Source organism: Sorex araneus, chromosome 5 (assembly GCF_027595985.1).
Source record: "Sorex araneus isolate mSorAra2 chromosome 5, mSorAra2.pri, whole genome shotgun sequence".
NCBI lineage: Eukaryota > Metazoa > Chordata > Mammalia > Eulipotyphla > Soricidae > Sorex > Sorex araneus.
The window spans coordinates 91,698,944-91,719,981 of record NC_073306.1 but is presented as its reverse complement, the minus strand read 5'-3'; the positions used below and the strand labels follow the sequence as shown (position 1 = coordinate 91,719,981).

At 47.4% G+C, this 21,038-nt stretch overlaps 1 protein-coding gene across 1 annotated transcript in view; it reads left to right on the top strand.

Moving 5' to 3' along the window:
- Window positions 1-21,038, top strand: part of PTGFRN (prostaglandin F2 receptor inhibitor) — an 81,892-nt gene that overhangs the window by 19,388 nt on the left and 41,466 nt on the right. The window contains exons 2-3 of the mRNA XM_055140227.1: window positions 13,975-14,343; window positions 16,947-17,360. Coding sequence (XP_054996202.1) covers window positions 13,975-14,343; window positions 16,947-17,360 — 783 coding nt within the window. The remainder of the gene's footprint in view (window positions 1-13,974; window positions 14,344-16,946; window positions 17,361-21,038) is intronic.

The following is a 21,038-nucleotide window of genomic DNA, read 5'->3' as shown; positions in this document are numbered from 1 at the left end:
AGTCCTGCCATAATGTGAATTCATTATGCATTCTCTGCTGGTTGTAACTTGTTTAAATGTGTACATTGCTTCATTTCCATCACTTAGGGACTGCCTCAGTGGAAGCTAACACCAACCCTCCTGCCAAAGTGCTCAGTGGCAGACATGAGGAGTACCCCATTAGATACTGTGGACAAGGTTCTGAGAGCCACAAGTTTGATTCTGATGTCGGTGGGCCCCACGGGTGACTTACGTGAAACGGGGAGGAGAAAGACGGTCACTTTCTCTCCAACCACCTCTAACACCCGGGACCCAGGGTTACTGGGTTCTTGTCTCACTCTCGGAAAAGAATTTCAGGAGTAGACAAGCAGTGAAGTAGCAGATTTTATTTTAGAGGGTCTTAGGGAAGGAGGAAGGGATAAGTGGAAAAGAAAAACCAGTAGGAGTAATGCGCTCAAGAAAGAACGCGGGCTCCTCCGAAGATGGAGAGAGCTCTACACACATCCTAGCACTGGACACGAAAGTATGAGAGTACACATCTCAAGGGGGGAGATGCGGGTGACACATGTGCTCGGGCACCACATGTGCTCGGCCACATGGCACAAGCAGCACATGGGCTCAGGCAGCATATGCGCACACTTCCTTTGTTCAAGGTGGCCTTTATAGGGTTTCTTCAACCTGCCCCCACGTGGGGGCTTCTTCCCAGGTAAAAGTCCGTTGCTAAGGAGGTTACCAGGGAGGCTGGGTCTTCTTTAGGCTGGATCACATTTTAATCAGATTAAGGTCGATAGAATTCAAGGAACTTCATGGGGAGGGGTCCAACCTCCTCAGGGTCTGGAGAAGGTCTTAATCAGGTCTGTTTTCTGCATCCACAGGGTGGGTCAGTCTCAGGATTCTCCTTCCCAGAGACTTTGATAATCTGTTTCATTGCCAAGGGCCTTTCCCTATCTTCCTGCCTACATCAATTCTAGCTCACGTGGGAATGGGAAGTCCATGGAGGAACCATTGACCCCCGGTCTCCAATGGCTGTCTAAGTACTCAGTTAGAGGACTTAGGTGCCCTTTTACAAGACTACCGCAAATTCCCAGCGCCTTTTGTTTCAATATTTTAGCTCTTCCTGTGCTGCTGGAATCAATAACTGCCAATTCTTATCTCACAAATGGTTCTGCTTGTAGAGCCAGGTAGTTTGCTTCTACGGAGCCCAGTGAGATAAGATTCGAGCAATAATAGGAACAATTGCAAACATTTTTTGCACTTGCTGTGCTCTGCAAGTCTTGATTTAGAAGAATGTTGATTATAACCCAAGAAGTAAAATTGATTTCTCTTGGATATTATGAGGTGGGTCAAAGAGGGTAAATACAAACAGTTTAGTCTTCATTAGTTTGTCTGTCTCAGTGATTCCAATAGCACTCATTGGGGTTGCCAATGGGCTATTGAGGGACCAGTAAGCACTTACTGAAATAAACATTGCAGGAAGTTTGCCTTGAAAATGTCCCAGCTTTTTCTGCCTCCCTCATTCAGGATGACATTGCTGTGTCCTTCCCCCCCTTGACACAAGGAGTTTAGGCTTATCCCAGTCACACCCATCAAGGTGTTCCCGAGTCACTCCCATCCCTTTGTTTAGCTGTAATCACTTCTCTATGCTCTCTTCCCCAAAACAGTTAATCAGCTTTTCCCCCTAATCTGACTCTGTTAATTTGTAAGGTCAGACCTTTCTAGGACACTGAATTTATATTATAAATTAATATTGCCTTTCTCCTCTCCGGTCTTTTGAATAATTTACTTTAAAGCAATGTCCTTTTTGTATAGACACAAGAAGACAATACTATGCTTTTGTAACTTGGGATTTTGTAACTTGTAACTCGGGCTGGGCGAGTGGCCTGGGACCCACTCTCCTGAACACCCGGGGGGTGGGGGGCGACCAACAGGGAGAGTCTCTGGGGATCACTCCCTCTCCCCCCCCCCCCCCGCCGCCCCCCCCCCCCCCCCCCCCCGTCACCCCCGGCTTTGTTTTTCACAGGCTTGTAGGCTTGTGTGCCTCAAAGGTAGGGAAAGGGTAATTTGGGAACAGTGGCCTAGTGGCCTCTTGGTTATTAGTTACTCATGCTGCTGGAAAGTGAGAAGTTGGTTTCTCAGAGTCATTCCTATGGAAATTTTCAGTCAAGTTCTCTTGCCCTCTTTGGAATACAAATGTATAAAATTTTAGGGTTGATATGACTTAAATTAATGAAGGGAATTTGCCAGAAAAAAATTTTTTGTAAGAAACTGGTAGTTATTTTTAACAATGCCATTTCTCTGTTTTTCTCAGCCATCTATTTAAACTGAGAGTATAGTGCGCTTCTTCTCATTGTAACTCATTTGTGTTACTTTGCTGCGTATCTGGTTTATGTTGCCCATAGAGATTTCAAAATGTTTTGTAGCATATTTGAAGCTTTTTCTTCTTGTGATTCAGAGGTAATATTAAGGCAGTAATATCAAGGCATAGTTGACGGCAAAACCCCTCCAGCCTCTCTTTGACTGGGCAGTGCTGTATACAGACCTGATAAGATTGGGCTGGAGTCCCCGGTCGCCACATCTTCAGAACAATTACTTAATTCTCTGCCTCTGTGTGCTCAGCATCCTGATAGCTCTGATGGGTTAGCAGTAACCACAAGTAACACCACCCTAGGTTCATGCACTCAAAGAGACACACTGTATTTTCATTGCTTTTCTTATTCAGTACAATCTTGCTGAAGAGATATTTTATGATGATTGATCAATGTGAACACATCACAACATAAATACCTAAGAGATGCTTACATGACTTTAGCTACAATTACAGATTTTTATTTAATTGGGATTTTTCAGTGCTGGACAAATAGTACAGCTGGTACTTGCGTGTAGCTGACCTGGTTTGATCCCCAGTACCACATGTGGAAGGTTTCCCGAGCCCTGATAGGATGATCTCTGAGCCAGAGTAAATCCTCGTAAACCTATCTGCTATACTATCTCTCTGACTTTCAAATGTGTATTTTTGACTGATAGTGCCTTCGGGATATGGCAAGACTTTAGAACATTGGAGCTCTATTTATTTCCATGCTTCCCTTCTCCTTTTGTACTGTTAATGTCATATATTTTAATTGTGTATCTATTTTAAATTCCTGAAGACATTATTAATAATGCATTATTTGGCCCATATTTAGTACATTTGCCCGTACTTTCTGCTGCTCTTTCTAATTCCCTACCAATATTTCCTGCCATTTATTGCCAGGATTTCATCTGTGATCATTTTCCTTCAAAGAACTCCTTTTTGTATTTCTTTAGTGGTACTTCTTTAGTGTTTCTTTCTTATTCTCTCTTTTATTCTTTCACTCACTGAGAGTTAGTTTAAAATATTATTTTTGTTAAATTGTGAGAGTGGCTTTCCCAGCAGTGTGGGAGTCCTTAGATCACCCCCTGTGGTGTTTGAAGGCCACCAGGGCTAAGATGCCCAGGATTGAACCCAGGGCCTCCCATGTACAGAGCACGTGCTTCATCCCCTAGTGCCCGTTTGTGTTTTTTGTTAAACATCTTTTTTTCAGCATTGGATTCTAGATTGGTCGTTATTTTCTTTTATCACTTTGAACATAGCATTTGATTGTCTTCTGAGTGCAGCCGTGAGAAAAGCCAACCTCTGTTACATGGCTGGTTCCGTCCTCTAGCAGTTTATTTACTGTGATAAATTTATGATCATGTATGACTGTGCAAGTCTCTGAATATGATACATATCCTCAATTCTATGTCATTGTGTCATTTGTCAGTTTAAACATTAATTCTACCTAATTGTACCTCAGTCTTCCCGTTCTTGAAACTTTCTCACATTCAGCAGCTCTTCCTTAGATGTTTCATAGCTTCTCTTCTGGGCTTCTCATCCTCTGGGGCTTCAGTTTGGATAATTTATACTGACTTCAGTTACCTCTAATCTACCACCAAATCCATTTTCATTGAGCTCTTAGTTTCACTTTTTTTTTTTTTTAGTTCTAGACCTTCAGTTTGATTATTTTAGTAAATTTCAGTGAAACCTTGGGGTCAGGGAGATAGTACAGGGGTTAAGGCACATTCTTTGATGTGGCCAACCCAGGTTTGATCCTTGACTTTGCTTGTCTACTTTGAGCATCGCCAGGAGGCTGCCAAGCACTGCTGGGTGACCTGTGTAGTCCAGAGGAACCTTGCATTGAACTGTGGGCTGTTTAGCCAAGAACTTCCTGGAGAGGCCTTCAAGTGCTCTGAGCACTGCTTAGGACTTCCCCCTCCAACCTCCAATAAAAAGAGGTGAATTCTATTGTCTATTTTCTTTTTCCCCCAGTGGTGGGGAATCCAACCCTAGGGTCTCACACATACAAAGCACATGCTTTGCATACCCCAGGTCCCTGTATCTGTTTCTGTGGTAAAATAATTGTTACTTTTTTTTTCCCACTCCACCAAGTTCATACCTGTTTAAAAGTTCCATAAAATGGCGGACACCATGCCGCTTCCTCCTGGAGGGAAGAAAAACCAAGGAAGAAGGATATTTCCCCCGTTAGCCAGCGTGGGGCAAACGCTTAGTTCACAGTCTGGAGACATGGCTGCAAGCACTCGCTGGGACCCCAAGTCATATAGCAGGCTCTGGATCCTGGTTGTTCAGCAGCAAAGCGGCTGTGCAAAGGCATGGCCACCTGGGTCGAATCTCGACAGAGCTCGAGCCGGCACTGACCCTGGCCCGAGACTGCCTAATCGTTACTTTAAAGGCTGTGTCTGACAACACCTATCTGGTCCCCTGTAGACCTCTGTTGTGTTTTTTCCCTTTGTCTTCAGTCATTTGGTTCCATGGCCTACAACATATCTGGTAAGTTAGTATTATTATTATTATTATTATTATTATTATTTAATTTCTTTTGCTTTTGGGGTCACACCTGGCGGTGCTCAGGGGTTACTCCTGGCTCTGCACTCAGGAATTACTCCTGTAGTACTCAGGGTACCATATGGGATGCTGGGAATCTAACCAGGGTCAGCTGCATGCAAGACAAATGCCCTACCCACTGAATTATTGCTCCAGCTTCGTAAGTTGTTATTGAAATTTGTGGAACCTCTATACTGTTACCTTCTTCATGGTCACTCATGGTTTTGTTTTTGTTTTTTTTCCTTCCACACACATCTTGATCCAATAAGGAATGGAGCTGTTTTGGATTGGGTCTCATTAGTAGTGAGAGCTGGCTAGTATTTCATCCTTTGCTCCCTCCAGAGTTGTAGCAGCGAGTCTGGGTGTTTGTAATAATCCACCTTCCTTTGTGATCTCAGAGTTACATTTTTGTTTCCCAGGCACTGTGAGATGGCAGAGAACTTTACTTAACCTTTCACTCATGGTGTTTGCTTTCAGCCTCACTAGCCTTTCCTGTTCTCCCCACCCAGCAGTGTTCGTGCCTATTATACTGAGGAACCCACAGAACCTTCTAATGCTTCTTTGCCACTCACTGCCTCACCTCCTCCATCTTGCTTCTTCACACTAGTTGGCAGTTTGGACTTTGGGACCTTCTCTGCCTCTTGAGGCACTGAAAGTGCTGAGCTGTTGACTTCTACTTCATCACTGATCTCAGTCCTCAAAAAAATTGGCAAATGGTTTTTTGTTTTTGTTTTTCTTTTTTTCAAGAGAGTGAAAATAGCAGGCACTTGCCAGGACTCCTCAGTCTGTTTCTTGTCATCTTGGGCCCTTGACTTGAATACCTTGATTGTTCACCATCACATCCAAATTCTTTTTTGTATTCTTGTAGTTTAACGATCTTTTATAGTGGCTCTGGTGGGGGGAGGGAATTGAGCTGATGCAGATGCCTTCATTGTGCAGGCAGCAATGAAATGGAAATCTCAGTTATTGGTGTTTTGGAATCTATACTCGACTTATCTTCTACTTCCCTTGAAATCCCAAAATATTTGAAGCAGCTTACAAGGAGAAGCACGTACAGCAACAAAATCCTCAAAATATGAATGAAACAGCAAAAGTGCAGGGGCAACAGGAAAGGCAGAGGAAGGATAGATGAAGGTAATTATTGGGAGTGGAGAGATAGTACAGTGGGTTGGCCTTGGCTTGCATGTCACCCACCCAAGTTCCATCCCTGATATCCCACATGATCCCCTGAGTCCCATCAGGAGTGTTCCCTGAGCATAGAGCTAGAGTAAACCCTGAGCATTGCCAGGTGTGTCCCCAAAACAAAACAAAAGGAAGGGGCTGAGGAGCAATAGCCTAGAGGCAAATGCTCCCTAGCAAGTGTGAAGCCTCTAATGAAAATCCCGAGTGCTATGGCCGGAGCTGTGAGTCCAGGAGCACACACATATGTGAACCCACAGTGAAAGAGGGTCGCTCCAGGCAAGCACTGTGTGGAATTGGGTGCAGCCCCTACAGAGGACTTTAGCTGAGGCTGCAGACAGCAAGGTGGAGTGTCGGGGTGTTGGCAGCCAGCAGTATTGACCCTGCTGAGCATTCTGTACCCTAATGTGTGTGACCCTGGGTTATGAGCAGATACTGATAATTAGAAATAACAGTTGTTAATGGTTTCCATATGACTATCCTATTTGTTTTTTGCTTTTTTGGGTCACACCCAGCGATGCTCAGGGGTCACTCCTGGCTTTGCACTCAGGAATTACTCCTGGCAGTGCTTGGGGGACCATATGGGATGCCGGGGATTGAACCCGGGTCGGCCGCGTGCAAGGCAAACGCCCTACCCGATGTGCTATCGCTCCAGCCCCGACTGTCCTATTTTGTCTTGGATTTCCTTGGTTTAAACACACACATGAACTTTATATATGTTGGGGAACATGAGACTTGGAAGTTGGAAATGGAGAAAAGAGATGATGTAAGCAGAAACAATTGTACTAATTATTTTGTTTTTACTCTTGGGCAATTTATAATTTTTTAAGGGGAAGTTGAAAGGCTGTAAAGGGCTTTGAGACTCAGAGTGGATGAGTTTAGTCCAACCAGGGCATTATAGTGTGGTTCTAGGCTACTCGGTTATTAGAATAGCTGATGGTTGGGCATAGAAGCCCTAAAATTGCTGCACGAGTGCAGTATCAGCATTTTGTTATTTTATCTTGAGTATTAGACACACTGGGTTATCTATGGTAATTGGCATGAGTGGTACAAGATACCAATTTGATCAAGTTCTTATTTCTATTTTTTTAATTTGCATGTTTTATTTTTTTATATAAAGTTGTTCATGATAATTTCAATGTTCCAACACTAATACCACCACCACTGCATCTTTGCACCTTCCCACCACCATTATTTCCAATTTTTCTAATTACCCCTCAAGTCTGCCCTACAGTAGTCCCTCCATAATTAATTTATTTGTTTTCCCCCTTCTGGCCTCTGACCTTTATTTTATTATTATTTTTGTACATTATATTTTTATACATTTTATTTTCATAAAGTAGTTTACAGTAATTCATTACTGATAGTATTCAAACACCCACCCAGCCAGCAATAAGAGGGAAGTGTGTAAAGGTTGTTGTATTTCATTCTGGGGCCATTTAAGCCCATATATAAGAGAATACAAGCAAGTATGTTAAAACCAAACACATGTGTGCTACTTTAGGTCCATCAGTGGGCTAGAGTATAGGAGGTCATTTGCAGCCACATGCCCCAGGAAATACCGCATAGATCTCTTTCGGAAGCTTTATTTTATAGTCTCTGGATCTTGGCTATTGATGAGATTACATGGCGCTGGGGGCAGTTTGTGGATGTGACTGCCAAGCTACTGGAAAACTGGGGATCTGGTGGAGGAGGCCCAGTCCCGATCTGGGCTGGCTTGGAGATCTCAGCCATGGGTTCCGCATATCTGGTTCCTCTGCCAGTTCCTTCATGGTTGAGGCTCTTCCGAGCATGTGGAGAGTGGCCTTGAACATGGCTGTGGCTGTGTTCTGGAGGTTTTGGCTGCCGGGGTTCTTCTTAGGGCGGGGAGGGAAACTCAACCTGCCCCCTCCAAGGTGCCCTGGTGAAGACAGCCTGACATGGGGGCAGGAGATTCTGCCTATAATTTATTTTATGGGCTGGAGCGATAGCACAGCGGTGGGCGTTGGCCTTTCAAGCAGCCGACATGTGTTTGATTCCTCCGCCCCTCTCGGAGAGCCTGGCAAGCTACCAAGAGTATCACACCCGCATGGCAAAACCTGGCAAGCTACCCATGCATATTGGATATGCCAAAGACAATAACAATAAGTCTCTCAATGAGAGATGTTACTGGTTCCTGCTTGAACAAATAGACGAGCAACGGGATGACAGTGAATTTATTTTATATTGCTGGTTATAAATAATTTGCTAAAATATTTCCTTAGAAGAAAGTTACTGAAAATTGTATCTTACCATGGAGCCATTAAGCCATTAAGTATAAGAGATTACTAACATGTCGCTATAGGTTAAGCTTTGTGTGTTTATATTTTGTTAATCAAGATTAGTTTCCCTCTGCTTTACATCTCATCCAATGTGGTGTGCTACTCCTGGTTTATCAGTGATGTAGAGTTTGAGATATCACACGATTTATAGCCACACACACAAAGAAATCCAACATTATTAACAGGGTGATAAAGCTGGAGTTAAATTTTTACTGGATCGTGACTTTGGGGTGTGTGCATGACTGTCACTGCTTCCAGAAGTACAAGGAAATCGAAGCATGTAGGGGGGAATGGTAGCCCACCTCTGACTCCGTGAAAGCCAGGAGATTTCCATCACAAAACCTGCATACCTGAATTTTTCAACAGATTAATTTCTGGATGAGGCTCATCCCGAACATGGTGTCTGGCCCTGGAGCATGGCAGTGGTTATGGGGTGTGGAGGTGTTTGGTTGCTAGGGCTCTGTTTGGGCGGGTGCTGGGCCACTCACCCCTCTGCTCCAGATGACTCAGCCTAATGCAGGGTCCAGAAGCATCTCTGCAACTTGTTGGTCTCTTTTGAGATTTATTTATGAGTCTCTGATCATGGCCTGTGAATGAGCTTACTTGATGCTGGAGATGGTTTATGGGCATGACTGCCGCGGCTTCCGGAAGTACAGAGAGGTAGCAGGAGGAAGCCTACCCCCGAATCCATAAAAGCCTGGAGATTTCAGTCACAAAACCTGCATACCTGAGGATTTCTACAGATTAGTTTCTGGATAAGGCTCATCCCGAGCAGTGTAATTCAGTGTAGTCAGCTCTGAGCCTGGTGGCGATTGTGGAGTGTGGAGGTTTTGGACTGCCAGGGCTCTGGGTGGGTGCTGGGCTCACTCACCCCTCTCCGGTGCCCTGATTGCTCAGCTCTGCACAGGGTCTGGAAGCATCACTGTAAGTTTTGGTTCTAGGAGAAAATAATACAGTGATCCATCACCAGGTTCTTTTTTCCCCTTTTGTGATACTAAATTTTTATTTATTTTATTGTTATTATTTTGGGTCACACCTGACAGTGCTCAGGGGCTATTCCTTGGTCTATTCTTAGGAGTGACTTCTTAGGTTTTGCTCAGGGGACCATATTTAGTGCCAGGGAACAAACTGGGTCTGTCCTACATGAGGCAAGTGTCTTATCTACAGCCCCTCCTAATATTGATTTTTTATTTTATTTATTTTGTATGTTTGGGAGCCACAACCAGTGGTGCTCAGTGCTTACTCCTGACTCTGTGCTTAGGGATTACTCCTGGCGGCACTCAGAGGACCATATGTGGTGTTGGGGATTGAACCTGGATTGGCCACATGCAAAGCAAATGCCCTCCCCACTATACTATCGCTCTGGTCCCAGGATACTAAATTTTAAGGGGATTTCATCATACGCAGTATTATATCAGTGAACAAACTGCTGTGTCCTCAGAGGGACTTCTTATGTTCACATAGGGTTACCCCAGCATAGTCCTGGGTGTCCTGGGGCTGTGGCCAGCAGGGCTCAGCCCTGCTGTGGGACCCTGACAGGTGTGGAGTTCAGCTTCGCAGAGTAGGGCTGCCCAGCCATGGGGATGTAGCCCACACCCAGGCTTCTGGTGTCATGGATCACAACAGGGCCTGTTGCTTGCTAGGCAGAGCTCTACCACTTTAGCTGTCTCCTCAAAAACAAACAGAAAACATAGAAAAGGCTTTTCTATGAAGATTTCTTATGCAGACCCTTGGAAATCATTACATTAAACTGTTACTTAGCAGAGACCTTTTGTTTATTTATTTATGTTGGCATTGGGATCAAAACCAGGACATTACGCATGCAAGGCGTACACTAGAAAGACATATTCAGGGGCCAAAGATAGTCCAGCAGGTAGGGCACTTGCCTTGCTTTTGCCAACCTGTGTCCAATCCCCAGGCACTGCATCTGTTCTTGCCAGGAGTGATTCCTGAGAGCATAGCCAGGAGTAAGCTCTGAGCACCACTGTGTGTAATGCCTGCTTCTCCCACCCCCCTAAAAAAAATATCTCCATACATAAACAAATAAATAAATTACAAAGTCCCCGCCCAATACAAAAAAGGCAATACTATATCAGATGTCAAAGTGTTTGAGACTCAACTTGAAATATTGTTTGAATATGGAAAACAAAGTTTTTTCTCTTTTTTCTTTCAGTTCTCAACCATTATAAGAGGTTTTGACAAAATTTGCAGTGCGTGGCTGTGTAGAATTCTGTTTTCTTTGGAAAGAGCCATATGCTCTGACTTTGACAAAGTATTTATTTTTTAATAATATTGTGATTTAACAACATCAAAGGAAATCTGTACTAAAAACCAGATTGCAAGTAGCAAGATGAAATCCTGTAATCAAGATCTTAAATCTTGTTTTGCCAAGACCAGGAGCATCGCAGTTCTGCATGCAAGACACAGTGTTTGGGTTCATATCTTTCTGGATGAGAATTTGATCTTTCCAGCATCTTTTCATATCTGCTTTACTTTTCCCTGCAGCCCTATCACCTAGGCGGCGAGGAAGGCACTTCTGTAGTTTGAACTGGAGCACGGAGACAAGAATGCCTGAGGGAGGCCAGGGAAATGGGGGAAGGCTTCATGGAGGAGGTGCTGGGGAGTCGTTCAGGGAAGAAGATGGAGGAGGTTGCCATGGGGAGGAGGCACAGAGTAGAGGTATGGCATCTCCTAGGGCACCCAAGGTCATTGGCTAGCAGAGTATAGAGTACATTCGGGAGAATGAAAGAAGATGAAGCCGGGTGGCTGCTTTGGATTAGACTGTGAGTAATGGATTAGACTTGTGTATTTCAGTCATTCGGCCAGTGACCAGTGAACAACCATTGGGCTCCAGGCCCTGTTCCGTGTGCTGGCTCGCAGGTTGAGCACTTGGCTCCTGTAGGTGAGGCCCCGGGTTCCTTGTCCAGCGCATACTCACACATACAAGCTTTGTATTGTGTGGAGAGCCAAGGGCTAAAGCCAGAAGCCACCTTGGAGGCATTGCAGTCATCCAGGGGACGGGTTAGAGTGCCAAGTAAGGGCCATGTGAGAGTCTGGCAGGTGAATTAAATTTCACCACAGGCCATGGAGAGCCAAGGAAGACGTTTTGATTTTGTTTGGGACTTATTCCTGGCTCTGTATTAAAGGATCATTCCTGGGAGGTTTGGGGAACCCTTTGAGATGCTGGGGATGGAACCCAGGTCAGTCACATGCAAGGCAGTGCTTACCTGTAGACTCCGACCTTTAAGGGAAGACATTGGGAAAGTGATGTGATACACAGTGTGTGTATTTAAAAGGCAAGGTTGACCAGCACTGGAGCTGATCCTGTCCACAGAGATGCCTCTCAGGAGCTCTCTCCCACCCCTCACGCCCCACCCCCAGTGAATCTCCCTTATTGAAGGACGCCAGTGATTGAATTAGAGGCCTTTTGACATGCCTGTGTCCTCAGTACAGTTTCATGGGTGACATCAGCAGTGATCCTATTCCCAAACAAGGTTGTATTCTGAGGCTAGGACTTCAGCAGACAAATTCTGAAGGTGGGGAAGTGGGGGCCACTCTTCAGTCTCCAACAAAGAATTCAAAAGAGATAGGGCTCCAAGTGGTAGAGCACATGCCTGGCAGGCCCTGAGTTTGATGTATGGCATGACACAGGACCCTGAGCTTTGTTGAATATGATGGTCTTGGTGACCACTGCAGTGCCAGCCTGAGCATAGAGCCATGAGGTCCACGCTATTGGGCTCAGGAGTGCTGGAACTGGCCCTGTAAAAAACAACACAAAATTGAAAATAAGAGAAGCTCACACTTTACTGTGCTGTATTGCATGGCTGACTTGCCCTGTTGCGTGGCTGGCTATTCCATACACTCCTAGTATGCTTCTTATCCTGTTCTGTAGCTGAGGAAACTAAAAGTGCATCTCTCAGGTTTAAGTGAAATATTGGGCCACAGAGCTAGTAAAGCGCTGGTCCTGCAGGCATCTCTCTCCTGAGACCTGCCAGGAGTGAGTGATCCCTGAGCACAGCTGAACGTGGGACCCAAACAAGACAAAAATTGGCCTTGATTGCAGACGTAGCAATTGATTGCAATGCATAGAGTCTCAGAAAGGGTTGGACAAGTTTACTGGGTCCAGTGCACTACAAAATTGGGAAGCTCATTGCAGCAAAGATGTCACATAGGGTGGGATACACCTGGTGCTGCCAGAAAGCACGTACTCTCGGGGTAGACAATGACAGTCTCCTGGCCTGGGCTTATTCCTGGCAGTGTCCAGCAACCACCAGAGCCCACTCTTCCCTTCAGGCTTCCTTATCCTCATTCTGAATTTAGATCAGAGTGAAGAGTAGAGAGAAGGAAATGAACCAGAAAATAGAAAATTAATACTTGGTAGAGTCAACATATTTTAAAATTAGTTTATAGTCCATGCCAGATAACTGGAGTTAAATTATTTTATCAACAGGCCTCTAGAGGATTTAAAAATCAGCATCTGTCACTGAGTCCAGTGTTGGGAGGCTGGCCCTGGGATGGTCTCCAGGGACAAGGGTTGAAATAGGGTGGGCAGGAATGTAAATACTTGATTAGCTGTGTCTTTTCCTTTCACACAAAACCTAAAATATTCCTTTGTCACTTTGAGTGATAGTGGGTATGCTAAGTAGTGACAGAGGAAGGAAGAAGCTGTTTGGGTTTGTGGGGAGTCCACCTTTCTGGTGTGGAAAGTGAGGGCCCTCCTAAGCAGTTGCTTGAGGAACCCAGAGGCTACTTCCAGCCAGAGTCAGTGCTTGGACTCCCCCTGTGGCTCCTGCAGGGCCCTCCAGGACCACACTCGGAGGTACAGGGGCTGAGGACTGTGTGGTTCTGGGTTCTCACCTGGGGCTTGCTCTTTCAGCTACCTTTCTGAGCTTAATGAGCTTCTATTTATTCTTTTATTCTTTATTAGTTTTCTACTTGGGATTTTGGGTATAGATCTGGCAATGCCTGGGGGACTCTGGGCCTCCTGCTCATACAGCCTCTGCCCAGCCCACAGAGACCTCTGTCCTGTATTGTGTGATTCATAACTTACTCGTGCATGCTGTTAACCATGTGACCACAAGACCCCAGTTTCAGGAAGCCCCTTTTTCTGCTGTAAACACCATTGTCAACTCCCCTTAGAGAAATGCCTTTACTTAGCACGTCATGACTGTAACTCCTTTTCTTATGCTGTCACCCTGGCATCATTGCTATACTTGATTCCATGATGTAATCCCAGCTTCGTTTCTGTACTGTCTCACACTTGATAAGAAGTCACACGTCCCTCAGATGCTCTATTTTAGTTCTCTTGGAACCCCTGGACCCGGGCCATTAGTTTCATAGCTTTGCCTAGCTCTAGCTCTGAGATCGGCCAGTCAGTGTAAATAAACCTCCTTGTTTTTCCCTGCCAAGTCTCTGTCTGTGTGTTTATAAAGCAAACTTCTGGTGCAACACTCTGGCTTCCTCGTGAATCCCCAGGAAGCGATTGAGGGATTCCTGCATTTCAGAGGTGAGCACCAGGCCGTGGTTCACTGACAGCCCCTGGAGTGTACAGTTTGCAGCCTTGACACAGAAAAGCCCTCCCAGGATAAGTGACCCACTTTTCACTGCTTGTCGTTGCAGCTCTTTGTCAGGGGCGCGTGGTGAGAGTGCCCAGGGGCAGCCTGGTGCGGGTGGTGGGCACTGAGCTGGTCATCCCCTGCAACGTCAGCGACTACGATGGCCCCAGTGAGCAGAACTTCGACTGGAGTTTCTCCCCATTGGGTAGCAGCTACGTGGAGCTGGCCAGCACCTGGGAGGTGGGCTTCCCAGCACAGCAGTACCGCGAGCGGCTGCAGCGGGGGGAGATCGTCCTGCGGAGAACTGCCAACGATGCCGTGGAGCTGCGCATACAGAACGTGCAACCCGCAGACCAGGGCTCCTACAAGTGCTCCACTCCCAGCACAGATGCCACCATGCAGGGAAACTATGAGGACACGGTGCAGGTGCAAGGTGAGTCTGCCCTCACTTGGCTGTCCCTTCCCACTCAGCTCGGTGACTCTGTTGAAAGTCTTTTTAATTTTTGCTACGCTGAGAGATGTTCAGGGCGCTTGCTCTGGCTCTGTGCTCAGATCTTTCCTAGAGGGGTAACCATAGGTGGTGCCAGGGATTGAACTGTGATCGGCTGAATGCAAGGCACACCTTTCCTGCTGTGCTAGCTCTCTGCCCTCTGTTGAGTACTATCTGCTCTCACTCCTCACTCCACTGTCTATGGACAGTTGGAGTCAGAGAGAGCTGATCTCTGCCTGTTCACCAGTCCAGCCATTAGCTCTGCCACCTGGTGGTGGACATGCCACATGTCTCAGTTTCCTCCCCTGTAACACAGACTGCCTTCAAGGTTGTGCGAACTTCGTGTACACTGGAGCAGCACCTCTCAACCTTCTCCAGTGTTACCCCCTTCTGACCTTGTTTCCTGCCTATGCCCCCAACCCCTCCCATCTCTCATTCCCTTTGACACATCCTAGGGACCTGCAAGGGTTTTTTTCCATCATTGTTCTGATCTTCCTATTCATTTGATTTTAGAGGTGGGTCTGTGCCATATGTCCTTGTAAAGCGTAGCACTTTTTTCTGTGATCTAGTGCCTATTAAATGGTTTCACTTCCAACCCCTTATGACCTAAGAAATGCAGCACAGATGCGCACACCATGGATGCTTTCTAGGTGTTTGATTTTGAGCACATATGTTTTTTTGGTCATTGAGAAACCTTTTGCTGTTGTCAGTTTTTTTCATGACATGGCAGTTTTTTTCATGGTTCCCTGAGCTGGTCAGAAGTGATTCCTGAGTGCAGAGCCAGGAATGAAACCCCGTCCCCCCATACCCCATCCCACACACATAATTTTTTTCAGATACTAAAATCTAGAATAGTCCCTTCTCAGAGACTGGAGCAATGGATCTCCACGCGTGATGAGCAGTGGGGAAAGAAGAGACAGGCCTGGTGGCTGGTGGCTGCCCTTTGCACCACTGTGCTTACTGCCTCTCCTGAATGGTTCACACCAGCATGTCTGTGATCTCTGCCCCTTTTTCTAAGACTCTTCCCTAGTGGCTCTAACAAGCCATAGCCAAGGCATCAGATGCATATGCCTGGTTGATTTGCAGGATCTATGCTCACCCTGGTCATTCTTAGCCAGTTCCCAGGCCAGGGGCCACCAGCTGCTCCTGTTTTGCTTTTACTCTCTGTGCCTCATAGCTGCTGTACTCCTAGGTCCCTCAGCTTCCTTGCTATATCCCTGGGTGCAGTCCAGTTTCTCAGTAATAGCTTTTTGTTTTTTGAGGTGTGTGTGTTTGTTTGTATGTGTTCAGCCACACCCCGTAATGTGGTGGGCAGGGGGTTGGGGGGGCGGGGTTTCATTCCTGGCTCTGCACTCAGGAATCACTTCTGACCAGCTCAGGGAACCATATGGGGGATGCTGGGGATCAAGCCTGAGTTGGTTATACACAAGACCAGTGCCCCAGCTGCTGTACTATCACTCCAGCCCTAGCAACTACTGGTCATTCTGATGATTGTCAAGAGCCAGGCACTGCTCTGGGCACTTTCCCTCAAGAACTCACTAAACTCTTTGGGAACTAACTGAGATTGGTCCAGATGTCACTCTGCCTTAGAGATAAGGAAACTGAGCCATCAGAGATAAAGCGATTACTTCTGCATTAATAGGAGCCAGAAAGAGACTATAGCAGGTAGAGCACTTGCCTTGCACATGAAGGACCCAAGTTTGATTCCCAATACCTTAGTCCCTGCCAGGAGTGATCCCTGAGTACAGAGCCAGGAGTGAGCCCTGAGCACAGCTGGGTATGGTCCCCAAACCAAAAATAAATAAAATGTAACAGAAGCAAGCCCTACCACCATGCCTTATATGTATGAGGCTCTGGGTTTAATCTCACATGGCAAAAAATAAATAACACATGCATTCAGTTACTGTTGATTTGCCATAGTTATGGTCAGAAAAAGTATATTGTATCAGTTCTTTTAAGATCTCTAGAAAAGTGGGCGAGAGAGAAAGCTCAAAGGGATGGACACATGTTTTGTGTCTAGGAGTGTATATGGACTCCAAGCACCAGTCCATAAGTAGCCCTAGTCACAGCTGAATTTGGCCAGCAAACAAAAATAATAATAATAAAATAAAAACCAAGCAGAAATGTAACCGAAGCTTGAATGGGGAGGCAGCTGCTCACAGGGCTGGATGCTTGCTTTGAGTGCTAACACTGTGAGGTCTGATCCCTGGCGCCGCTCCCCAAAGAGAATGTCCACTACCCTGTACTAGCAGTTGTAGGTTCCTGTCCTCCAAGGCTCCAGTTGGGATTCAGTTGGGATCATAGGCAAGTTGCATGAGAAAGTGTGCAGTTGTGGACATGGACAATATACAAACTGAGAAAGGGGTAGAAAATTGCTCAAGATCACAGCCTCCCTTGGGAGAGGGTCTGGGGTGGGGGTGTTTGGAGGTGGGGGTGCTAACCGGTGGGATGTGATGGAGGGCAGAGGGGCAGGTGTGAAGGGTGGTGGGTGTCGGGGTGGGGTGCTCAAGCGGGTGTAGGTGGCGAGCTGTGCCCTCTCCCCGCAGTGCTGGCAGATGCCCTGCGCCTGAGCCCGGTCCTGCGGCCCACGCCCGGTCTGCGCCTGCGGGAGGGTGAGCCCATGGCGCTGCGCTGCGCTGCGTCTACCGCGTCGCCGCTGCACACGCATGTGGCGCTGCGTTGGGAGCTGGCGCGCAGTGGGGCACGGCGCGCAGTGCTGGCGCTGACGCACGAGGGCAGGTTCCTCCCGGGCCCCGGCTACGAGCAGCGCTACCGCGCCGGGGACGTGCGCCTGGACACCGAGGGCGCCGACGGCTACCGCCTCTCCATGGCTCGGGTCCTGGCTGCCGACCAGGGCACCTACCGTTGCGTGGTCAGCGAGTGGATCGGCGAGCAGGGCTCCTGGCAAGAAATTCAAGAGAAAGCTGTGGAAGTGGCCACGGTGGTGATCCAGCCCACAGGTGAGCAGGTGGACTCCACACCTTTCCGACTCGGGGGGCACTGGGGGTGGGCGGAAGAGTGATGGTGCGGGAGAAGCCCCGGCCTTGCGTGTGCTGGGCCCTAGCACAGAGCCAGGAGTAGCAGCCCTGCAGCGCACACCCCACCCCCACCTCATTGCCTTGTTTTACCACAAAGACCTCTGGGGTAACCTCCATCCCTGACAAAGAGTTCTTCTCCTCTGTGTGGGTGGGGTTGGGGGGCTGTGGGGGCGAGCAAGTGGGTGTTGTGTGGAGGGGCTTGCAGTCTTGGGGTTTTCTTTGCAGCTATTTCCCTCCCTGGATTTGTCTGTAGAAGCTGCTGGGGGCTTTCATCCCTCTCTTCTATGATTGGTGTTTTCTGCTTCTCTGCACCTGCCTTTTGCTAGCAGTTGGAGATGTGTGTCTGACTCACCCTCCAGATTCTTTGTCTTACTTGTGTGCTTCAGTGCTTCAGGCTTGCAGTTCAGAAGTCTCTGATGCTCCATCCCTCAGGGCTGGATCCCTCTTGTCCTGGGTGGACCCTCCCACACCCCAGGATCAGCCAATCCCAGGGTGGGTGCAAGAAATGCTTTGTCTTGTCATCCTTGAACCAGCCTTTTAAACCGGGACGGGGGACAGGATCACAGAAGGGAACCCCCTTGCTATTCCAACTGCAGAACTCATTAGGAAAAATACAGATGCAACTCAGAGGAAACCATATAGGAAGAAAAGCAGTGCCCAGCAAGCATTGATGGAGAACACACTGGGCCCAGCTGAGGTCTGGGCCTGGAGATGCTTGAATCCCGTTCTCAGGCCTTGGGAAGCTTCTACTGAAGTCAGGGATGAATAAGCTGTGTGTGGGAGGACTGGCGATTGACAGATGTCCATGGTTATTCAGGATAGACATAGATGCTGCCATGGTATTGTCTTTGTTTCTTAGGCTGGGCAAACCGTAGCTGAACGCATTTCCCGAGTATACAGTGATGGTGTGGCTGTTCTGGGGCTCGGCTGGGGAGACAGGTGTAAAGACACTGAACCCACAGGCAAGAATCGTCTTCTGCACAGCTCTGCTGACACCCTGGATGCATCTCCATTCAGACTCAGGGTCTTCAACCCCTCTGGGACTATAAGCGAATGAGCAGGGGGTATTCTTCCCAAGGGGAGGAATTGGTTCCACCAGATGCAGAAGTTTACATTCCATATGGATGTGAGGGCATCTCAGAAGTGATTCATTGATCTCTGTCCCAAGGAACATTTGGCTATTATTACAAGGGAGCACTAAACAACCGCAGGGTGGAAGGATTGGGAGTTTGAGATATGCAGTAACTTAACGAACATTTCGTGCAAGACTTTAAATCAATCATTGAGGCAACTTTGTATTTGAAACAAGCAGCAAAGCCCTAATCCCTCTTGTAAAATTTAGGCCACATTAGCATCTGTCTCTCCCTTCGGCTTGCTGGTTCCTAATCTCTCTGTGCTCCAGGCTACTTTGACAGCCCACAGACTTTTTCTCACAATTAATGTGTATTAATTTATAAAATACATACATGGAGTGATAGAAAAGCCGTTATACTCAACTAATCATCAAAATATTTTTAAAACATTTTCATCTAGCAAATACTGTATTTTATTAAGACATTAAATAATAAGATGTAGTAGTAGGCCTAACAATGACTGTAATTTCTAAATAGTGATGAATGTAAATGATATTTCAAGAAATCTGCAGCAATTATAATGTGAAAGTATCTGATCTCTATTGGGGTCAGAGTCCCAGGGGTAGATATTGCTATTCAGTTTCATTGCTTCGTTTGCAATGAGAGGAGATACAATATTTTATGTGGAGGTTGTAAAAGTTGAATTTTTCTCCATCCAAGCCACTAATTCCTAAAGTTGTCCTTGTAAACCATCATTAAGAACCACCGTACCAGGGACTAGAGAGATAATACAGTGGGTAAGGTGCTTGCCTTGGGTGATTTGTGTTCAATCCTTGGCACTCAATATGGTCCCCTGAGGCCCAACAGGAGTGATCTCTGAGTGCACAGCCAGGAATAAATATTGAACATTGCTGGGTGTGGCCCAAAATTTTAAAAAAGAGTAGGAGAAGGAAAAAGGAAAAAGAGGAGGCAGAGAAGGAGAAGCACATCAGGGGCTGTGAGAGACCATCTGGGGGTTAAGGCACCTACCTTCACCAGCTGGCTCCTGGAGCATCACCGGATGCAACCCTGGAACACTATTGAGCATTGCTGGCAGAGAATCACCTGGGGTGCACTGGTTGCTGCTGATCTGAGCATGTGGATTCTGAGGTGTCTGCGGTCCTCTTGCATTACCTTGCCCTTAAATCTGGTTCTTCTCCCTTTTTCCCCACCCACCATCAGCCACTTCATCCTATCTCCTAGCTGTTGACCCCCAAATCAGAATGTGAGCAGCCAGCATCTTCCACTCCTGGTAGAGCTGTGGAAAATGCCCCGGGATTTCTAAACACCAGACCGCCTTCCCCATATGAATGCACACAGTCACCTCTGCACACCGCTACCCACCCCCCGGCCCCTGCTTCCCCCAGAGTGCTCTTTTTTGCCAGCAGCCAACTCAGAGAGACCCCAGAGTGCCCCCGTCTCTTTTTACAAGGGGCACAATTTGGGGGCAGCCCAAGGACCACCAGTGTTGTGGGGCACTCACCTTGGAGAGATGGTCCAGCCACACCCCTAGGAGCAGGGCTGTGGTGGCTGCAGCGCATCTTCAGGGGGATTCTGGGCCTCCTCGAGGAAGGGAGAAGAGAGTGGAGCGTTCGGGACGAGGCACAGAGACTGAGGATTCTTCTGAAATGTTGTCAGGCTTTGGGAATAATTACATGAAAGTACTGGACTTCTGACGCACTGGGCTTGGAGGCCGTTCTCTCCTGAGTAGTGCCACGCATGTGCAGAGCCTGCGTGTTGCAGGTGTTGGGTAGTGCGCCCACTGCAGGACCCATGCTATTGTGGGAGTGAGGGGTTCTGTGCATATTGCAGGGGATAGAGTGGTGTATGTGAGGAGGGAGGAAAGGAGGTATGTGTAGCGGGGGCTGGGTGAGTGTGTATAGTGGGAATTGGAGGGTGTGTTGGAGTGATGGGATGTGTGTGTAGCAGGGAATGTGTGTGTGTATGTGTAGCAGGAGTTGAGGGTGTGTATTAGCAGGGGATGGGGGTGTGTAGTAGAGGGTGAGGTGTGTATAGTGGGGGAATGGGGTGTATAGCAAGGTATGGGGATGTGTAGTGGGGAGCGGAGGTATATAGTGGGGGATGGGGGTGTAGTACAGGATGGGGGTGTATGTAGCAGGGGATGGGGTATATGTAACGGGGGGTGGGGTGTATGTAGCAGGGGATGGGGGCATAGCAGACGGAGGGGGCGTGTAACTGGGGATGGGTGTGTGTAGCAGGGTATGAAGGTATGTAGTTGGGGGTGCGGTGTAGCGGGGGATGTGGGCATGTGTATAGCGGAGGAAGGGGGTATAGTGGGGGGTAGGGGGGTAGTTGTGGGTGGGGTGTAGTGGGGGATGAGGATGTCGTGGGGGATGGGTGTGTAGCAGGGGATGGAGGGGTGTAGCAGGGAGTGGGGAGTGTAGCAGGGGAAGGGGGTATAGTAAGGGGTGGGGTGTAGTGGGGGATGGAGGTATAGTGGGGGATGGGGTTTGTGTAGTAGGGGATG